General features: G+C 22.7%; 3 protein-coding genes across 3 annotated transcripts; 2 read left to right on the plus strand and 1 right to left on the minus strand.

Moving 5' to 3' along the window:
* Positions 1-1929: 1929 nt before the first annotated feature.
* Positions 1930-4278, minus strand: PVVCY_1405570 (phosphohydrolase, putative; the record flags this gene model as incomplete). Its single annotated transcript, XM_008624476.2, has 1 exon — positions 1930-4278. The coding sequence occupies one exon, from the start codon at positions 4276-4278 to the stop codon at positions 1930-1932; it is 2349 nt and encodes a 782-aa protein (XP_008622698.2).
* A 1912-nt stretch (positions 4279-6190) lies between these two features.
* PVVCY_1405580 (mitochondrial ribosomal protein L23 precursor, putative) lies at positions 6191-7169 on the plus strand (the record flags this gene model as incomplete). Its single annotated transcript, XM_008624475.1, has 2 exons — positions 6191-6829; positions 6996-7169. The coding sequence occupies 2 exons, from the start codon at positions 6191-6193 to the stop codon at positions 7167-7169; spliced, it is 813 nt and encodes a 270-aa protein (XP_008622697.1).
* A 4697-nt stretch (positions 7170-11866) lies between these two features.
* PVVCY_1405590 (transcription factor with AP2 domain(s), putative) lies at positions 11867-15991 on the plus strand (the record flags this gene model as incomplete). The annotated part of the gene is made up of 1 exon (XM_008624474.1): positions 11867-15991. One exon carries the CDS (start codon positions 11867-11869, stop codon positions 15989-15991), a length of 4125 nt encoding a protein of 1374 aa, XP_008622696.1.
* Positions 15992-16990: the final 999 nt, after the last annotated feature.

Here is a 16990-nt window from a genome sequence, read left to right on the forward strand (position 1 = left end):
ACACATAATGTGAAAGAAAAAATACGCCAAAAGGGGAAGTAATAATTTTCTAATATTTTTTAAAGCGGTTGCTCATCATAAAAAAAAACACATCTTTTCCAACATTCACATTAGAAATAAACATTTAATTATATATGAACACAAATAAGTGAAAAAAAAAATATATGTATATTTTTTCATAAATTTTTATTTATAGATTGTTTCCCTCTGATTCAGTTGTTTCCTATGTAATTAAATTCAAAATAATTATAATTAATAAAATTTTTAAGTTACGGGGAAATTTAAAATACCAGTGTACCATTCAAAGTTATAAACTTTTATATATATAACTTTTTTTTTTTTTTTATTACGATTCTCAACCGTTGTTTAATATTAATTGGAGGGTGTAAAAAAAAATTGTCCCATTGTAGGAGAAAGTAAAACGCGATAGTTAACTTTTCCACAAAAGGTGAAATAAAAATTTTAACGTTTTAAAAATTCAAGTGCAAAAAAAAAAAGCGAATATTAATAAATATATTATGTGTTTTTTTCCCTTTTTTATTATACAAAATTCTACAAAAAAAAATTTACTATACTATATTGCACAGAAACCAAAAATTATAAAATTAATTTATATTGAAAATAAAATATACACACATAATAGCTAACTCTTTTTTTCTTATAAGGTGATTTTTTCTGTTTTTTTATTGCATGTTCATAACTTTTTTTTGTTTTATATACCCATTGTACATAATAAATAAGCTAAATGAACATATAAGAGAATTTTCATTTTTTTTCTTTTTTTTTGTGGTGATTTATTTTTTATTATAGTAAAAAAAAAAAAAAATACGTTAATATTTATGAACAAATAAAAAAAACAAAAAAAAAGTCTTACAAGTTTTTAAGCATAATATTTATATGCGAAAAAGGCTTTCTATAATATATTATGGCATTCTTTATTCTCCGAAATTATGTTTCATTTTTCTTTTCATTTTTTACTTTTGAGAATTTAAGTATAAAAAAGTTAAAATAAAAATCACGAAATTGTATAAATAATATGGTTTAATAAGAAAAACACAAAAACACAAAAGGGTTTACTGCAATCATGTAAAATAAATGAAAAATTGAGGTTGTCTTGTTATCTTATGTGTGTGCGTGTGTGTGATGGCATTTTTTATTATCATTCTTTCTCCTTTTCCTTTTTTTCACTATACTGATTAAAATGTTGTTTTATTTTAATGTAATTGACATTTTTTGCTTTAATTTTTCATGGGATTTTTGTTTTTTGGTGACTGCCAAATGAATTACATAATTAGCGACGAGTTTATCTTATAAGAGATTTCTCAAGCCCTTATGAAAAATTTATTATCTATCAAATATAAATAAGTGCTAATTTGAGTTATTGATAGTCTCTAAAATATAAATTATTGAAACACATTTTGAAAATTTCATGGAACAAAAAAAAGCAAAAAGCATAATAATAATTAATGTTAATACCTTACAAATAACATATACTACAAAATAATTTACAAAAAATGTATATAAATAACTATAGGAACATGAATATATATATGTAAACTCTCGAAATAAAAATTCGATCTGTATGTTATTTTGCAATTCAACGCAAAGGTGTTTTTCCTTGTCACATTATTATGAATGAAAAAAATGGCACATAACATATTTATAATTTGTAAAAATAATAAATATAAATAAAATACAATAACGGGACAAGTGTAAAAGTACAAATCGATACAAAAAAAATCTAATAATTGTGTTAAACGTTTACACACGTATACGTAATATATGTCAAAATCGAACATATTTATTAGCATGCCGGAATTTGTTCCATTATGCTTTCCTTTACTTCTTTTCCTTTCAATAAAGAGATATTTAATATGAATTTTCGAATGATTGTTTAATGAGGAATAGTTTTCTATTCGCATTTTAGCTTCAAAATTTTCCCTTTAGTTCGGGGGAAGAATGGGGGAAAACATCATTGGATAGAAATTTTAAATGAGCTTCTTTAGCCAAATGAGCCACTTTTTTATTTTTGCAATATAACCTAACATTGCATTCTTCAAAATATCTTGGCGACGTTCCTCTACATTCCTTGTGTGCAATAAAAGCATCGTCTTCATTATCTGAACTATAGAAATATACATAGTCTAATGGGTCATTTGCTTTCATTCCATAATTTAAGTTATTCCAATCAATAATTATATCATCAGGACTTAATCCATGAACATATCTCGAAATTCGATCTTCATTTGCTACACCTTTTAAATGATTAATTAGTGTAGGCTCTGAAATATTAATTTCTGAAATATATTTATATGCATAATCTGAATTTCTATCTTGGATGACTGCATTAATTATATTTAAAGAGTCTTTAATAGTTTGATCATTTGGTGTTTTTTTTACTTTCTTTTTTATATCATTGATTATAGAAAAATCAGTTAAATCAATAAAAGAATCTAATTCGTGTAATGATTCAGACCATTTAAATATATCATTTGCTATGCGAAATCCTTCACACAACATTAGTTCCATAGCTCGAACTTTTCTATGTGTATATACTTGTTTAAATAATGAATATCTATTAGCATAAACTGTCCAAACTGGATGAATTTCTTTGATATTATAAGTTATCTTCCCATTTATAACTGCACTTTCCCCAATTATACGATTGCAATTTAATGAAGGAAGAGTACCATTGGGTGGAGCAATTGTTGCGTCTCTTTGTAAATAATCAAATCTGTCAGCATCTAAACCATTAGTATTATTACATATTATATCAAATGAAGCTTCAATTAAAGAATCTATTGGATCTATGCCACAAAAAGATTTATTACGAGTTCGTCCAATTATTAATTTTTTAATAATTTTTATGTCACTAACATCTAATACATCATCCTTACCTATTAAATTTTCAATTATATGCTCTGCAATTTTAAGAGACATATAAGCATGATTCCATTTACATTCTGTTTCTTTTTTTTTATAATTCATAAAAAAGCTTTCAAAAGTATGACTAAACGGTCCATGGCCTAAATCATGACATAAAGCAGCTATTTGTACACACCGGAACATTCTATTTAACTCACCATAATATGGTGATAAATTGGATCTGTTACATAAATGGGTAAAATATTTTCCAGATAGATAACCAACTCCTAAACTATGCTCAAACCTTGTATGTGTAGCTCCAGGATAAACAAACTGACAAGTTCCTAATTGTGATAAATTTCTTAATCTCTGAAAAAATGGATTATCTATAATATTTTGAAATATCCAGTTATCATATTCAATAAATTGATGAATTTTATCACATATAGTTTTAGTTTCCTTCTTGGTTTTATTACTAATAGAATTTGTGTAATTATATTGATTACATTGATTAAATATATTTTTACAAAAAATTCTTTTTTTTTTTACTTTTAATATAAAATTTAAAATTATAATAAATTCATAAAATGAAATATCAATTTCATTTTTTATATATTCAAAATTTTTTTCGTCTATGATTAAACTTTTAAGCATTTTGAAATCACGGATGTTACACGATTCAAACCGTGGCCATAAATTTACTAAATTTAAATACATACACATCATTAATATATCATTTGTTTTTATTATATCATAAATTATATTTATTAATTTTACTTTATCTCTATCTGGTGCTTGAATTAATTTAATAGCATCAATATTAATATGTATATCAAAATATACCGAATCAGTATTATTTTTCAAATCACTCTGTTCCTTTCTTATTTTTTCATAATAATTATGCATTTCTTTTGCTTCTATATTGGTATACGATTTGTCTATACATTGACTTTTATTATGATTATTTTCATCATGTTTATTATGACCATTATTTGTTAGAATACCATTCAAATTCCCATTAGTATGTGTCCAATTTGGATTTACACACCCATTATTTTCATTTTTATGTGTACCATTAATATTTATTATTTTCTTGGGTGTAGTTCCGTTAATATTTTCATTATTATTTTCACAATTTGGAGATAAATTTATGTTATATGAAACTCCATGGATGTTATAATAATCTCCATTTTCATTTATTATTTTTTCAACTGAATCATCATTATCATCATTACATGTATTAACAGAAGTAGTAAATTTAAAAAATGAGAAACTTTTTGCTAAATCATATATAGTTTGTATATTCTTTCTTTCAAATGTCTGTAATATTATATCTTCTCTGTCCAGAGATACATTTTGAAACAATTTTTTTAGATTTTGAGTTTCATTGATATGATTAATATTGTAGTTCATGGTAGTTCTACACGTTTTACATGCACAGTATATATTTATTTAAATTAATTTTATTTACCCCAATTTAAAACTATTATTGATATTTCATTATTTGAATAACAATATTTTAATTATTTTTATAAATTTTATTTATTAATTGTAATGATAATATTGTGTAGAATGCATAATTTTTTTGTATAAACAACATTTATTTTTGTGTGATATAAAAATAGTAAACTATCAAATTTTAATTATAATATTTTTACAAAAAATTAAAACAGTATAAAATATTTTCACTTGGTGAAAAATATATATGGAAAATAAAATTTAAATAAATTATACAAAGAAAAAAAAAAATATAATTTCTACATTGCCTGTTGATGGGAATATGATTGCATAATTTAGTGTTTTATCTTTTTGATTTTAGTTGGCATTAAAATATAAATAAATAGTTACAAACACATAACAGTTTTTTTTTCTTTCAGTATATTTCTTATAACAACAAATAAAAAGAAATCACGGTGTAATTTACGTAAATTTTAAATAGGTGAATATTCTTTTTGATTGACGACGAATTAGATTATTAAAAAAATGTTTATTTGTATATACAAATTAAAATAAATGAATATGCAACATATATAATATTATACATGTATAAATATACGTGAAAAATTATAAATTTGTTCTATATAATATTATATTTTATCATTGAACAAATAAGGAATTTCCTAGTGTGTAAAAAGATTAAATTGTAAAATCAATTATAATGACAAAAAAAAATATATTTATGCATTTTTTAATTTGAATAATATTCCATTTATATAACACTGTGTCAATATATATGTAAAGAAAATAATAACAAGTGTAAAACACAAAATCGCTAAACAAATTTTCACTTGCACATAATAATGCAAATATAGGATGCTGACTATTTATCATAGAAATGCTACAATACATACAACTATTAATATATACAAAATGTCTATATATTAAATATATAGTTTTTTATACAAATCATGATAAGAAAACAAATATTATTTTAATAAATTTAGTTTAACATACACATTATAGATATTTAAGTTATTTTTATTAATTCTATTTTCTGTTGGTAAATTAATAGATGAAAAAGAAAGTCTACAAAGTAATATAATGGTTGTGGTATTAACACATACATTATTATGGTTATTTATTTTGGTGTTGAAAAAAAATGATATTGTATTTTATGTAAAATAATATAGAGGCATTGAACATAGTTGATTTATTTTGGTTTATAAATTAAGTGTGCTTTTTTATAATTACTGTTTTAAAAAAATATATAGATAAATAAAACTTTTCATAAATTTTTCCTTTTGATATTTTTTAATTTTGAAATAAATATTTCCACGTATCATTATCATTTTATATTGCTAAGTGAGAAGCATATATTTTTAAGCAACACATTTTTTAAGTAAAACTATTTTTTGAATTTAAAAAAAAAATGAAAATACCCGCCCCAATTAGCTACATGTATACGAATTAATTATAATAGAATATATTTTATAAATATTAATAAAAGTTTACATCTTCATTAATATATATAAGAAAAAATCGAATTAGTTAATGAATAGAAAAGTTCATTTGAAGAGTTTCGATATATATATATATATATATATAGCATTTGCAAGCACGGAGAAAAAAAAAAAAATAATAAATATATTCAAAATGCTTAATAAGGAAAATAATTATAACAATAATATATATTTTGGAAAAATAAAAAGTTCAATTTCCATTTAGTTTTCTTTTCTATGTTTTTTGGTAACGGGGGATAATATAAGAATGGCAATCACCTACACATTATAATATAAGCTTACATAATAACATACATATGTAGAACATTTAGTTGTTTGTTTTAGCCGACTTAGCTTTAATTATTTTATCCTTTTTTTTATATATTATGTTTCTAAGTTTAATTCATTTTACACCGCCGAAAACCCCACGAAATGTTTTTTTTCCATGGCAAACTTTTTGTGTGCATAAATCAGGAAGCTTTTTAGAAAAAAATAGGTTAGCTTTAAGAGTACCAATTAATTTAACAAAATTTGAAATTAGAGAATATTTAAGAAAAATATACAATGCAAAAGTAATCAAGGTAAATACGTTAATTAAAATACCAGAAAGGCGGAGAAATTTAAGTGACCATCGTTTTAATTATTATAGAAATGGGCCTATATATAAAAAAGCAATTATAACATTGGAACATGAAGTACCAGATAGTGTTAAAATGATTCAATCGTGTAAAAATATAGGTAGAAATCCTTATATTACAAAAAAAAATGTTATTTACGGTGTTAGAAGTGATGTAAAAATTACACCAACAAGATCGCAACTATGGCATATGGGAGAATGTAGATATTCATGGAGATTGCCTTTAACAAATTTGTTAGCGGATTATAAAATGAATTTAAATCCTGATTTAAGAATTGATGAAAATTATGTTCAACTCGCACCAGATCCTACAAAACCGTTTATGCATTCTGGTGTTTCATCAGAAACTTTTAAACCGGATAATGTACCTGACCAAACATTTCCTCATGTAATATATTTATAAATCTTTATTTTTGACAATATTAGAGAATGAGGATATATTAGTGTGCTATTCCCCTTCAACCACACACTTATACATATGCATATTCTACGTATTTAGATAATTAGCTTATGAAATCCGTTCAATAATTATTGCTTTTGTTTCTTATTTATAGATTAATTTAACACCTTGGAGAAGGCAAGTAAAGAAAATATATGACTCAGGTACTTTAGCGCCACCCGAATCATTGCATCATGTTTCTAAACGTAGTGAAACAATTGAATATGCAAATCAAAATAAAGGAGATAGAAAATCTTCCAGAAGCAGTGAATGGAAACCTCCATCATAATAATGGAAGAATAAATTATAAACCTTGACCACGACACAAAAGAAATTCATGTTTATATTTTTATATGTACTATCTTAATTGCTTCTTCTCAAAGTTAATTTCTTTCATTTTTTATGTTATATTATTCTTTTTTTTTTTAACATCGCATTTGATATATACATGCAGTATTAAACAATACATATATAGAATTAAGTTGACTATTTGTGTGTATTATTATGCCTATATAATCTTACAGTTTCAAAATTGAACTTTAAATAATTTGCATTTTTACAATTTCGTTTTATCTGATTTTACAATTTAATGGGTCATTTATTTTGTAAATTCATATGTTAGCTGATCATTTTATAGTTTGTTGTTTTGTAGTTTATTTAATAACTAACATTTTTTCAATAAAACGGTATATTTATGGAGAGAATATACATATATCTTTTGACTATCCCATTATCAATGCAATCATAAAATGGTTGAATGATAATATGACTATATATATACTAATGCCTTTATAGATAAACTTATGATAGTGTCATTTCTTTTTGTTTATATTTCGAAACATTTATTTCATTAAATAAAAAATGAATCACAAACAAATAAATAATATATTTTATGTAATTTTTTTTAGAATCATAAGCATTATATGGATATGCACGTTTTTCACTTTTTGGGTAATGCTCTAAGAAAACATGAAAAAAAAAATATATTGTTATAAATTCTTAATATTATGTTTCTCCTATTATATATATTTTTTAAAGGCCTCTTATTTATATAATTAACACCAGTTTATGTAGCAATTAAAATAGAGAGTAAAAAAAAATAATTGATAGATGTTTTATCCGTAGAATATATTATATATATATTTGATTCATGGAAAATGCTTACACCAAAAATGTGTGCATTTATTTTATACTTTTTTCTTTATAAGTATAATATATAAATTCTTAAAAAAGAGATATATTTTTTATTTGAGGGTTTTTAATTTTATAACACTTTATTTTTATACATATTTTAAAATTAATGAAGTATATAAAGTCTTTAAAATTGTATAGAAAAATATAATAATAAAACATAAACTATATAAGAACTTTAAAATGACGATACCGAGAAAAAAAAGCTCATCTTTTTTTTCTAAAAAAAAATGTTCATAGATAAAAAAAGATTTATAAGCTATAAAAAGATAAGTATTAGAAAATGAAAGGCGTAAAAAAGCTTAAAAAAAAAAAATATAAATATAAGATCAGATAATATATGAAAAAAAGGTAAAAGGTACCTTAATAAAAAAAGTGAAATTTGTGAAAAAATGGTAGTATCCGTGATGAAATATAAAACTCTTATTCTAAAACAATGGGTTTTCCTATATATTTTTTTTTTTTTTTTTTAAGTTTGATTTTTTTTGTTATTTTATGACACATTACATTATTTTTTCACAAATAATAGTATGAACAGCATATTAATATATACTGTTTATTTGTGTAGCAATAAATAAGAACTTATAAAATTTGAAACATCTTTTTATATATATTTTTTTTTGTGCCTTTTTGGTCATATATATAATGTGTGTATGAAATATACATAAATGCCATGATATATTTTTTTTCGTGCAGTGTATTTCTTTTTATATGTTTAAAATATTGTATATTTTAAGTATGTTAAGCATGTTTGAGATTTTTTTTTAAATGATTTAAACCCTTTTGTAGTGCCTTATTTGATAGACACATGCACACATGCAAAGAATATTCACTATGCTCTAAAAAAAAAAAGAACATAAAAAATACAACGAATAAAAATTCAAGAAATAAGTGTGAAAATAATATTCTTAAATACAAATTAAGTGACATACAAGATATATAAATAAAATAATGTGATATAATATTTACAAGACTAATGTATGCTAAAAAAATATAAATAATATCCAAAAATTAAAAAATATAATAAAAACCAATCATATAAAAAAGAATACAAAAAAAACCAAAAAAGTGGAAATGGAATACCATATAATTCATATGCATATATATATAATATATATATTTACATATTTTTATGTATTTCCTCATGATCTTAAGTAATTTACATTTATTGTTATGTATTTCTTTTATATTGGCTGTATCCTTGATGAATTAAATATATTTATATATGTATGCATGACGCTATTATATGTTTCATTCCTTTTTCATATTTTATACACTATTTTTAAATATATTCCCATAAAATATATACATGCTTACATAAGTGTATTTTCATATACATATACATGTGTGTAAGTAATATATATAAATAAGCACTTAGGCATGTGTATTTATAAAACGCATAAATATATTGAATGACAAATATATACAGAAAAATAAATACAATATGAACACTTAAATATTTACACATATATATGTATATTTCGAAGTTTTTTAAAAAATATATTATTGTCATTATAGATACTATACATACTTGTTTTATCTTCCAAATATATATTTTTTATTACATTACAAATATACACATATTTAGTACGCATGAAAACATTTCAATATTATAGAAATGTAAAATGCCTTTCTTATGAATTTCATGAAAATTTTTTTTATAAATAAAGCGCTATATATTTTCCTTTTTTTTTTGTTTGTTATTTCTCTAGTTATTATATTTATTTTTTTTATGACAATACAAATATCTATGTGTAACATGTTCATTTTTCATATAGAAATTATATAGGTATATGGACACTTGTGTAAACTCTCGTATATTTTTTAGAGAGGTAGAACAAATAATATATATTACATATACATGTGTATATGATATATTCACATATTAATGAAGTATAAATAAATTTATGCGCAAGTATATCTGAATATAGTTGTTTGTTGAACAAATGACAAAATTTATATATGTAATGAAATAATTTATAAAATCTTGTAATTTATATAATATATTAAATATAGACATTTTTCATATTCTTTAATTGTGACTATTATTATTTTTTTGATTCACTATAATTTTTAAAATAGTTGAGTTTATTTAATTTTTCGTGTATGCTTCCTATTTTTTTATATATTTTTTTTAATTCCAGGTTGATATTTAGTATGATAAAATGTCTAAACCTATAAAAAATTAACATGTTTCATTAGAAGAAATATATATATGCATATTATTTTTTTAATTTGATATTTATAATTATATCATTTTTATTTATTTTTAGTTTTTATAATATATTATGCACATATATATGTTTTAATGAAAAAAGAGATATTGTTTTTTCGTTGCTTTTCATAGTATTCTTATAAATAATGTAAAAAATATTTAAGCTTATAAATTATTATGAATTTACATTTTAAATACAACAATTATACATGTATATATAACGAAAATAAATTAATGGTATATTATGTGTCAATTAAAACGACTAAATGATTTTTTGAATACTATATTTTTTAATTTATAAATGTTTGAATATTGATATTTTTACAAAAAAGTTTATAATTTTTTTATTCATCCATTCAATGTAACAAAATTATAAAACTTTCTCAAGACCACTATCAAAATATCACGGTGTACTAATTAGATATACATATATTACGATACATGAATTTCATTAATTTAGTCTATATGTCTTTTACAACGATTAAAAAGCTAGAACAAAAAAGATGCCTTTTTATGATTATATTATTAAAATGCTTATGAACTAATTACATAACACCGTATTTTTGTATTGAATATATTAATGATAAAATAAAAATATTTATTGCTATATTTATACATATTAATAATTATTAATTTGATAATATATGTATATATTTCATAATTTTTTATTTTATCGATATTTAATACATAAGACATTATGTATGTTTATGTTTGATGCCTGTCTTTTTTCACCTATATCTATATTGTATTTAAAATATGTGTATATTTTAATACTTATAAATATATGTCAAATAATAATTTCCTTTACTTAGTTTTTTTTAAATTAATGTAATTTATTTTATATTTAATGATTAATACTGTTGTATACCTGTCAAAATGTAAACATACATATTATATATGTCTTATAATAAACATTATAAAGACATTATAAATATATACAAGCATGTCAATGTGTATTCCCTATTATTTTTAATCAAAATGGTAAATTAATCATAAAAATTAATATATAATTACATTTTTTTCTTAAAAAATTTAGAACAACTTTATATACATTTGTCAAATAAAATATTGTAACAAATTTGTCTATGGGTATAGTGCATATTTTTTTTGTATTATATGCATTTTTATGGAGAATTATGTTATTTATTTATCTATTTAGTTGTTCATCGATTTTATGAACATATATTTATAGCTATCTGTATATAGCATTTTGCATTATTGTGTTGTTTTCAGATTATTATTAAAAACATAATATATACATATATAACACCAAATTAGACATAATACATTTTTCTATTTATTAGCTTAAAATCATTTTATATATTTAGTGATATATTGCTAATATCAAGAAGAATATTCCAAATTTATTTCGAGTCCGGAATTATTCAAAAAAATATAATAATATAATTTTTAATGATTAATTAACCTCGTTATTGCTTGTATACATATACACATTTACTATTAATGATATTACTATATATTTTATTCTTAATTTACTTCTAATTTATATTTTTTCTTATATATATATATATATAACCCTCTTTGTTGTTACGTAACATTTTCCTGACCATTTTAGAGAGATGAACGATGAAATGGGTGCAAAAGGAAATTTGCATGTTGGAAAATTACGAAACATAAAGGGTGAATATGGAAATGAAAATAATGGATATAATTCATATGACCCATTAGATGAAAACCCCCAAGCTAGAGAAAATGATGATGCAGAAACAAATGATTCTATGTCTAGACAATCCGTAAATGATTATGATTGCATAGACAATCCAAATAATGATATATATATAAAACAAGGAAAAATTAGAGGCCGAGAAAATGCATCAAAAAATGATGAAGAAAACTTTAATTCAGCTATTAATAATTCAAAAATTAAAGTATTTAATATGAACTATAAAAATAACTATAATAAGCAATACGATGAATCATATATTGCATGTAACAATACAAAGAATAAAATGTATGATGATGATGGTGATGAATATGATGACGATAATGATGATAGTAGAAAAATAAATACAAAAAGAGGTAGCATAAATCAAGAAAATTATGAAGGGATAAATAGGAGGAATGGAAATAAAATTCGAATCATTAATAGGGAAGAAAAAAATGAAAATAATCAAAACTATTATGATGAATATTCAGAACAATATGACAATGATATTGGTTATGAAATGAACCAAAAAAATAATTCGGCAAAAAATAATATTTCACAATATAGAAATAGCATAGACTTACCAAAAACTGGAAGAAACAAAAAAAAAAAAACTAATGATAATATATATTATTACGACGAGGTAAATACAGATATGTTTAATTTAAAAAAAAATACAAACATTGATAAATTAACAAAAAAACAATTAATAGCATATATAAAAAGTAATTCACGAGAAGACGGTGATGAAATTAGTAATAATATGATGCAATATGATGAAAAAAATGAAATGAATAAAAATTATATTGAAGGATTACGAGAAAATTGTGTAAACGATGAACATAATTATTCGGATGATTTATATTTACCTAATAAAAATTATTCTTATAAAAATAATGGAAATAATAGAATTAATGGGAAAGCTATAAATGTACGAGAACGAAAAAAAAGAAATCGAGCTTCTAAATTTTCTCCTACAAATAATGACAATGAGTATAATGGGCATGATAGAGTAGATGACGATGGTCAATATCAAAACGATAACCTTCCTAGTGATAATGATGAAGATATGCACACTAATATATATGATAGTAATAAATTTGTAAAAATGCACAACAATATAAATCGTGGGGAAGAATTAAATGATATAGACAATATACATACAGGTAAAGTCAAAAGCGAAATTATAAATAAAGATTTAAAAGGGTATGAATCTGGTGATATTTGTAATAGTAATAATACAAAATTTCATGAATTAATAAAAAATGATAAAAAAAGAAAAGAATATATGTCTGAAATGAAAAATAAAGACAATGTTTTAAATAGCAATAATGAAAATTACTTTAAATTACATTCAAATTTACCAAGTAATTTATTAAGTACTAGTACAAGTAGTGGGTATAGCAATGATAATGTAAAAACAAATACTCAAAATTATAGTATAAATGAATTATCTTCAAATGCATTTACTAATAAATTTTATGGTGATGAAACATTACCAAGTAATTTGAATATGAATGATGAATTGGCTAAAACACACACAAGTTTTAATTCTACTCCATTTGATAAAAAAAAAAGAGGAAAAAGCGAAGGCAAAAAATTTGGAATAAATTCATATAATAACACATTTGATGCAAACTCAAATACTATTAGCTATATGAATATGAAAGAAATGAATACCGATTTAATAAATTCAAAAAGATTGAAGCACATGGGTAAAGGTAATAGAGTAAATATGGATGATACACTAGATACCAGTATTATGTTTGATGATGATTATACAACCAATGAAATAGAAAATAAAAAAAATATAAATCTCAATACTAGTTCAAACATGATTAGAAGTAATGGCCAAAATTTTAATTCAAACTTAAATGGCAAAAATAAAATTCATGATGATGATGATGATAATGATATGATATCTCATGATGAAACTAAATATAATAGACGAATAAATAAAACAGGAAATAGCTCATATATTTTAAGAAAAGATAGTGCTTGTGATAGTAAAAATAATAATGTATTATGGCGAAGTGCTGATGAGACAAGTGCACAAATGGAAATGGGGTATAACGAAAAAATAAGTAATACTTCTGTAAATAAATATAAAGGTGGAAATAATAAAGATGATGATGAACAATTCGAACGAAGTATATTATTTAAAAGCAAAAGTTATAGTGAAAAAGTCAAACTTGCAAATCTTTATTTAAACAAAAAATCATCTGTTTTCTCTGAATTTAATGATGATAAGTACGAGCAAGAAAATACAAAAAAGAAACATAAATTACAAAATACAAATTATATTCATAATAATGATAGTAAATTTTTATTAAATAGAACAAAAAGTCTAAATATGAATCTAAATATATCAACAAATGATCAAGAAGAATATGATACTAAACAAAATGGAGACGATAATCATATTAATTCCTATTCTAGTAGAGAAAATAATAGAGATGATGGCATGATTAATGTTACTGAAGAACATATGTTAAATTCAAACCCTCTTGCATCTGAACCCCCATTAAATGAAATGCGTAATTTATCAAAAGTAGGAAGTAGAAAAAAATATGGTTTAATTACAAAGGTCGAAAAAGAATGTAATGAAAACGATGATCAAGATATTGGAATGTCAAATGAATTGTCAAACACAATCCATGGAAATATTATCAACGACCTAAATGATGAGGTGCATAATGATACAAATAACGACCCAATGAATGATAATATAAATGAAGTACATAATGTCATGGGAAGTAATAAAACAAGTAGTAGTATTTCTAATGGAAGATCTAGCAATATTATTTCAAGTTCCAAACCCCCAATTGATATAAATGTGTGCACATTGGCTAATTGCCCAACGCATAACCCACAAGGTTATACTAAAACTTTATCAAAAAAAGGAGATGGCCAAGGAGATGGACAGGAAGAAAGTGAAGAATTGAAAAGAATACCAGGAGTATATTATGATAAAAATTCACAAAGATGGTTTGGTGAACATAAAATAAATGGCGTTAAATGTGCTCAGAGTTTTGCTGTGAAAAAACATGGATGTGAAGAAGCAAAAAGATTAGCTATTGAATGGAAAAAGGCTAGAATTAGAGGAGAAGCGTGGGATAAATTTGTAAATAAAAAGAAAAAGAGCAATAATAATGCTAGTTGCATAAACAAAGCAGCAAAAACTAATAGGGAATCAGTAGAAGAATTAAGAATAAAATATTTATCTATGAGTAAAAATATGCCAAAAGTTAGAGGAGTATGGTTTAATTCAACACCACAAAGAATGGGATGGGTTGGACAAGCATATAAAAAATGTAAAAGAATCGAAAGAATTTTTTCAGTTAATAAGTATGGATTTGAAGGGGCACGAAAATTAGCTATAGCATTTAGAAATTCACAAAAACCATCTAATGAAGATAGTGATGAAGATAGCTCATCAAAAGATGATAAAGGAATGCCTAAAAATGAAGATAACATGAATAATTATGATTACAAAAATAATTACTCTAATGATATAAATGATATGAATCATGATAATAATACTCATGGTAATAACATTGCTGCTATGTCTACTGCTGATACAACTTCAAGTAATCATAATAAAAACGAAGATGATTATGATGATGATAATATGAATTGCAATGGGGATAATATAAAAAATTCTGGCACAATAGATACAAGAATAAATTTATGTAGAGATGCTATATTATTTATTTTACACGATTTAGAAACAATATTAGAATTAGACACGCCTATGTTAAATAAAAATGCGAATATATATAAAGCATGCATAAAGCACCATTTAAATTATTTAACATTAATAAAACATGAAGAACAAATTATTCCATATTTAAACGTTTTTGGGGATTATATACAAAAATGTATTTTACCAACTGATTTACCATATGCTGAACTTTATGTTCTCATTGATTCATTAATTCATAGTGATATATTACCTTCATTTGATCATAAAGAAAAATTTTCCGAATATTCAGTTGCCGAAGATCCGGGAATCATAACTCCATCAATGTTGTTATGAAGCACATATGTGTATAGGGCGTATACACGTGATCCGTTTTGTCTATACATATATAACATATGATATTTTTTACAAGTCGATGTTTTGTTACAAAAGGTATATATCCATTAATGTAATTGTGAGCAAAATATAATTGAGCCACGATTATTGGCTCGTTATTTTTGGCCTAATATATTTATTACAATTTACATAGGAGAATTACGCATTTTTGTATATTCTAATTTCAGTATTTTGTCGATTATTGCAAATATTATACATAGTGACACAGATTTCAGACATCACACTAAATATACATATGCATATTTGCATATATTTGTGTTTGAAGATAAATATAAATAAAATGGAAGGAATAAAGTCAAACGCATGTGTGTGCAGAATGCAAAAGCTATAACCAATTTATGATTATGCTTTGGATATTTTATTTCTTAGCAATAATAAATATTTTTATTAATTTTTATTGTTTTGATATTATTTTTATATTGTTTTACAGTTTTTAATTATTATTCCAATTTTTTATTTTAAATTTAATTAGCATATACCACAAATTCTACGGAATAAAAAGACAATATTACAGTATGCATTTTTTTTCGAAATGATGTTCTCAAGTGAATGAAGAATCCTATTATGAAAGCGCATATGCTATAAATGTATTCGTTTTATTTCATTTATTTTGCATTAATAATATCTGAACAAGTTTCATATTGCCCATTTATTTTGTCAACTAATGAATTGATATATATATATACTTGCGTATATGACACTTTATTTTTTAAACATATTATTAATCTAGTTATTTCACAATTATTTTATATTATTTTTATGTTAATACCGAAATTGTGAAGGATACCTGTGCTATATATATACGCCTTAGAGGTATCACCATTATTTTTTTTATAACACCCATTTTTTTTATTACATATTTTTTTTGAAAAAAATGAAACACTATAATAACATAATGCTAATCTATTGATAGCTGCCAATTTTTTATTAATATTTCGA

Source organism: Plasmodium vinckei (genome assembly GCF_900681995.1).
Source record: "Plasmodium vinckei vinckei genome assembly, chromosome: PVVCY_14".
Classification (NCBI taxonomy): domain Eukaryota; phylum Apicomplexa; class Aconoidasida; order Haemosporida; family Plasmodiidae; genus Plasmodium; species Plasmodium vinckei.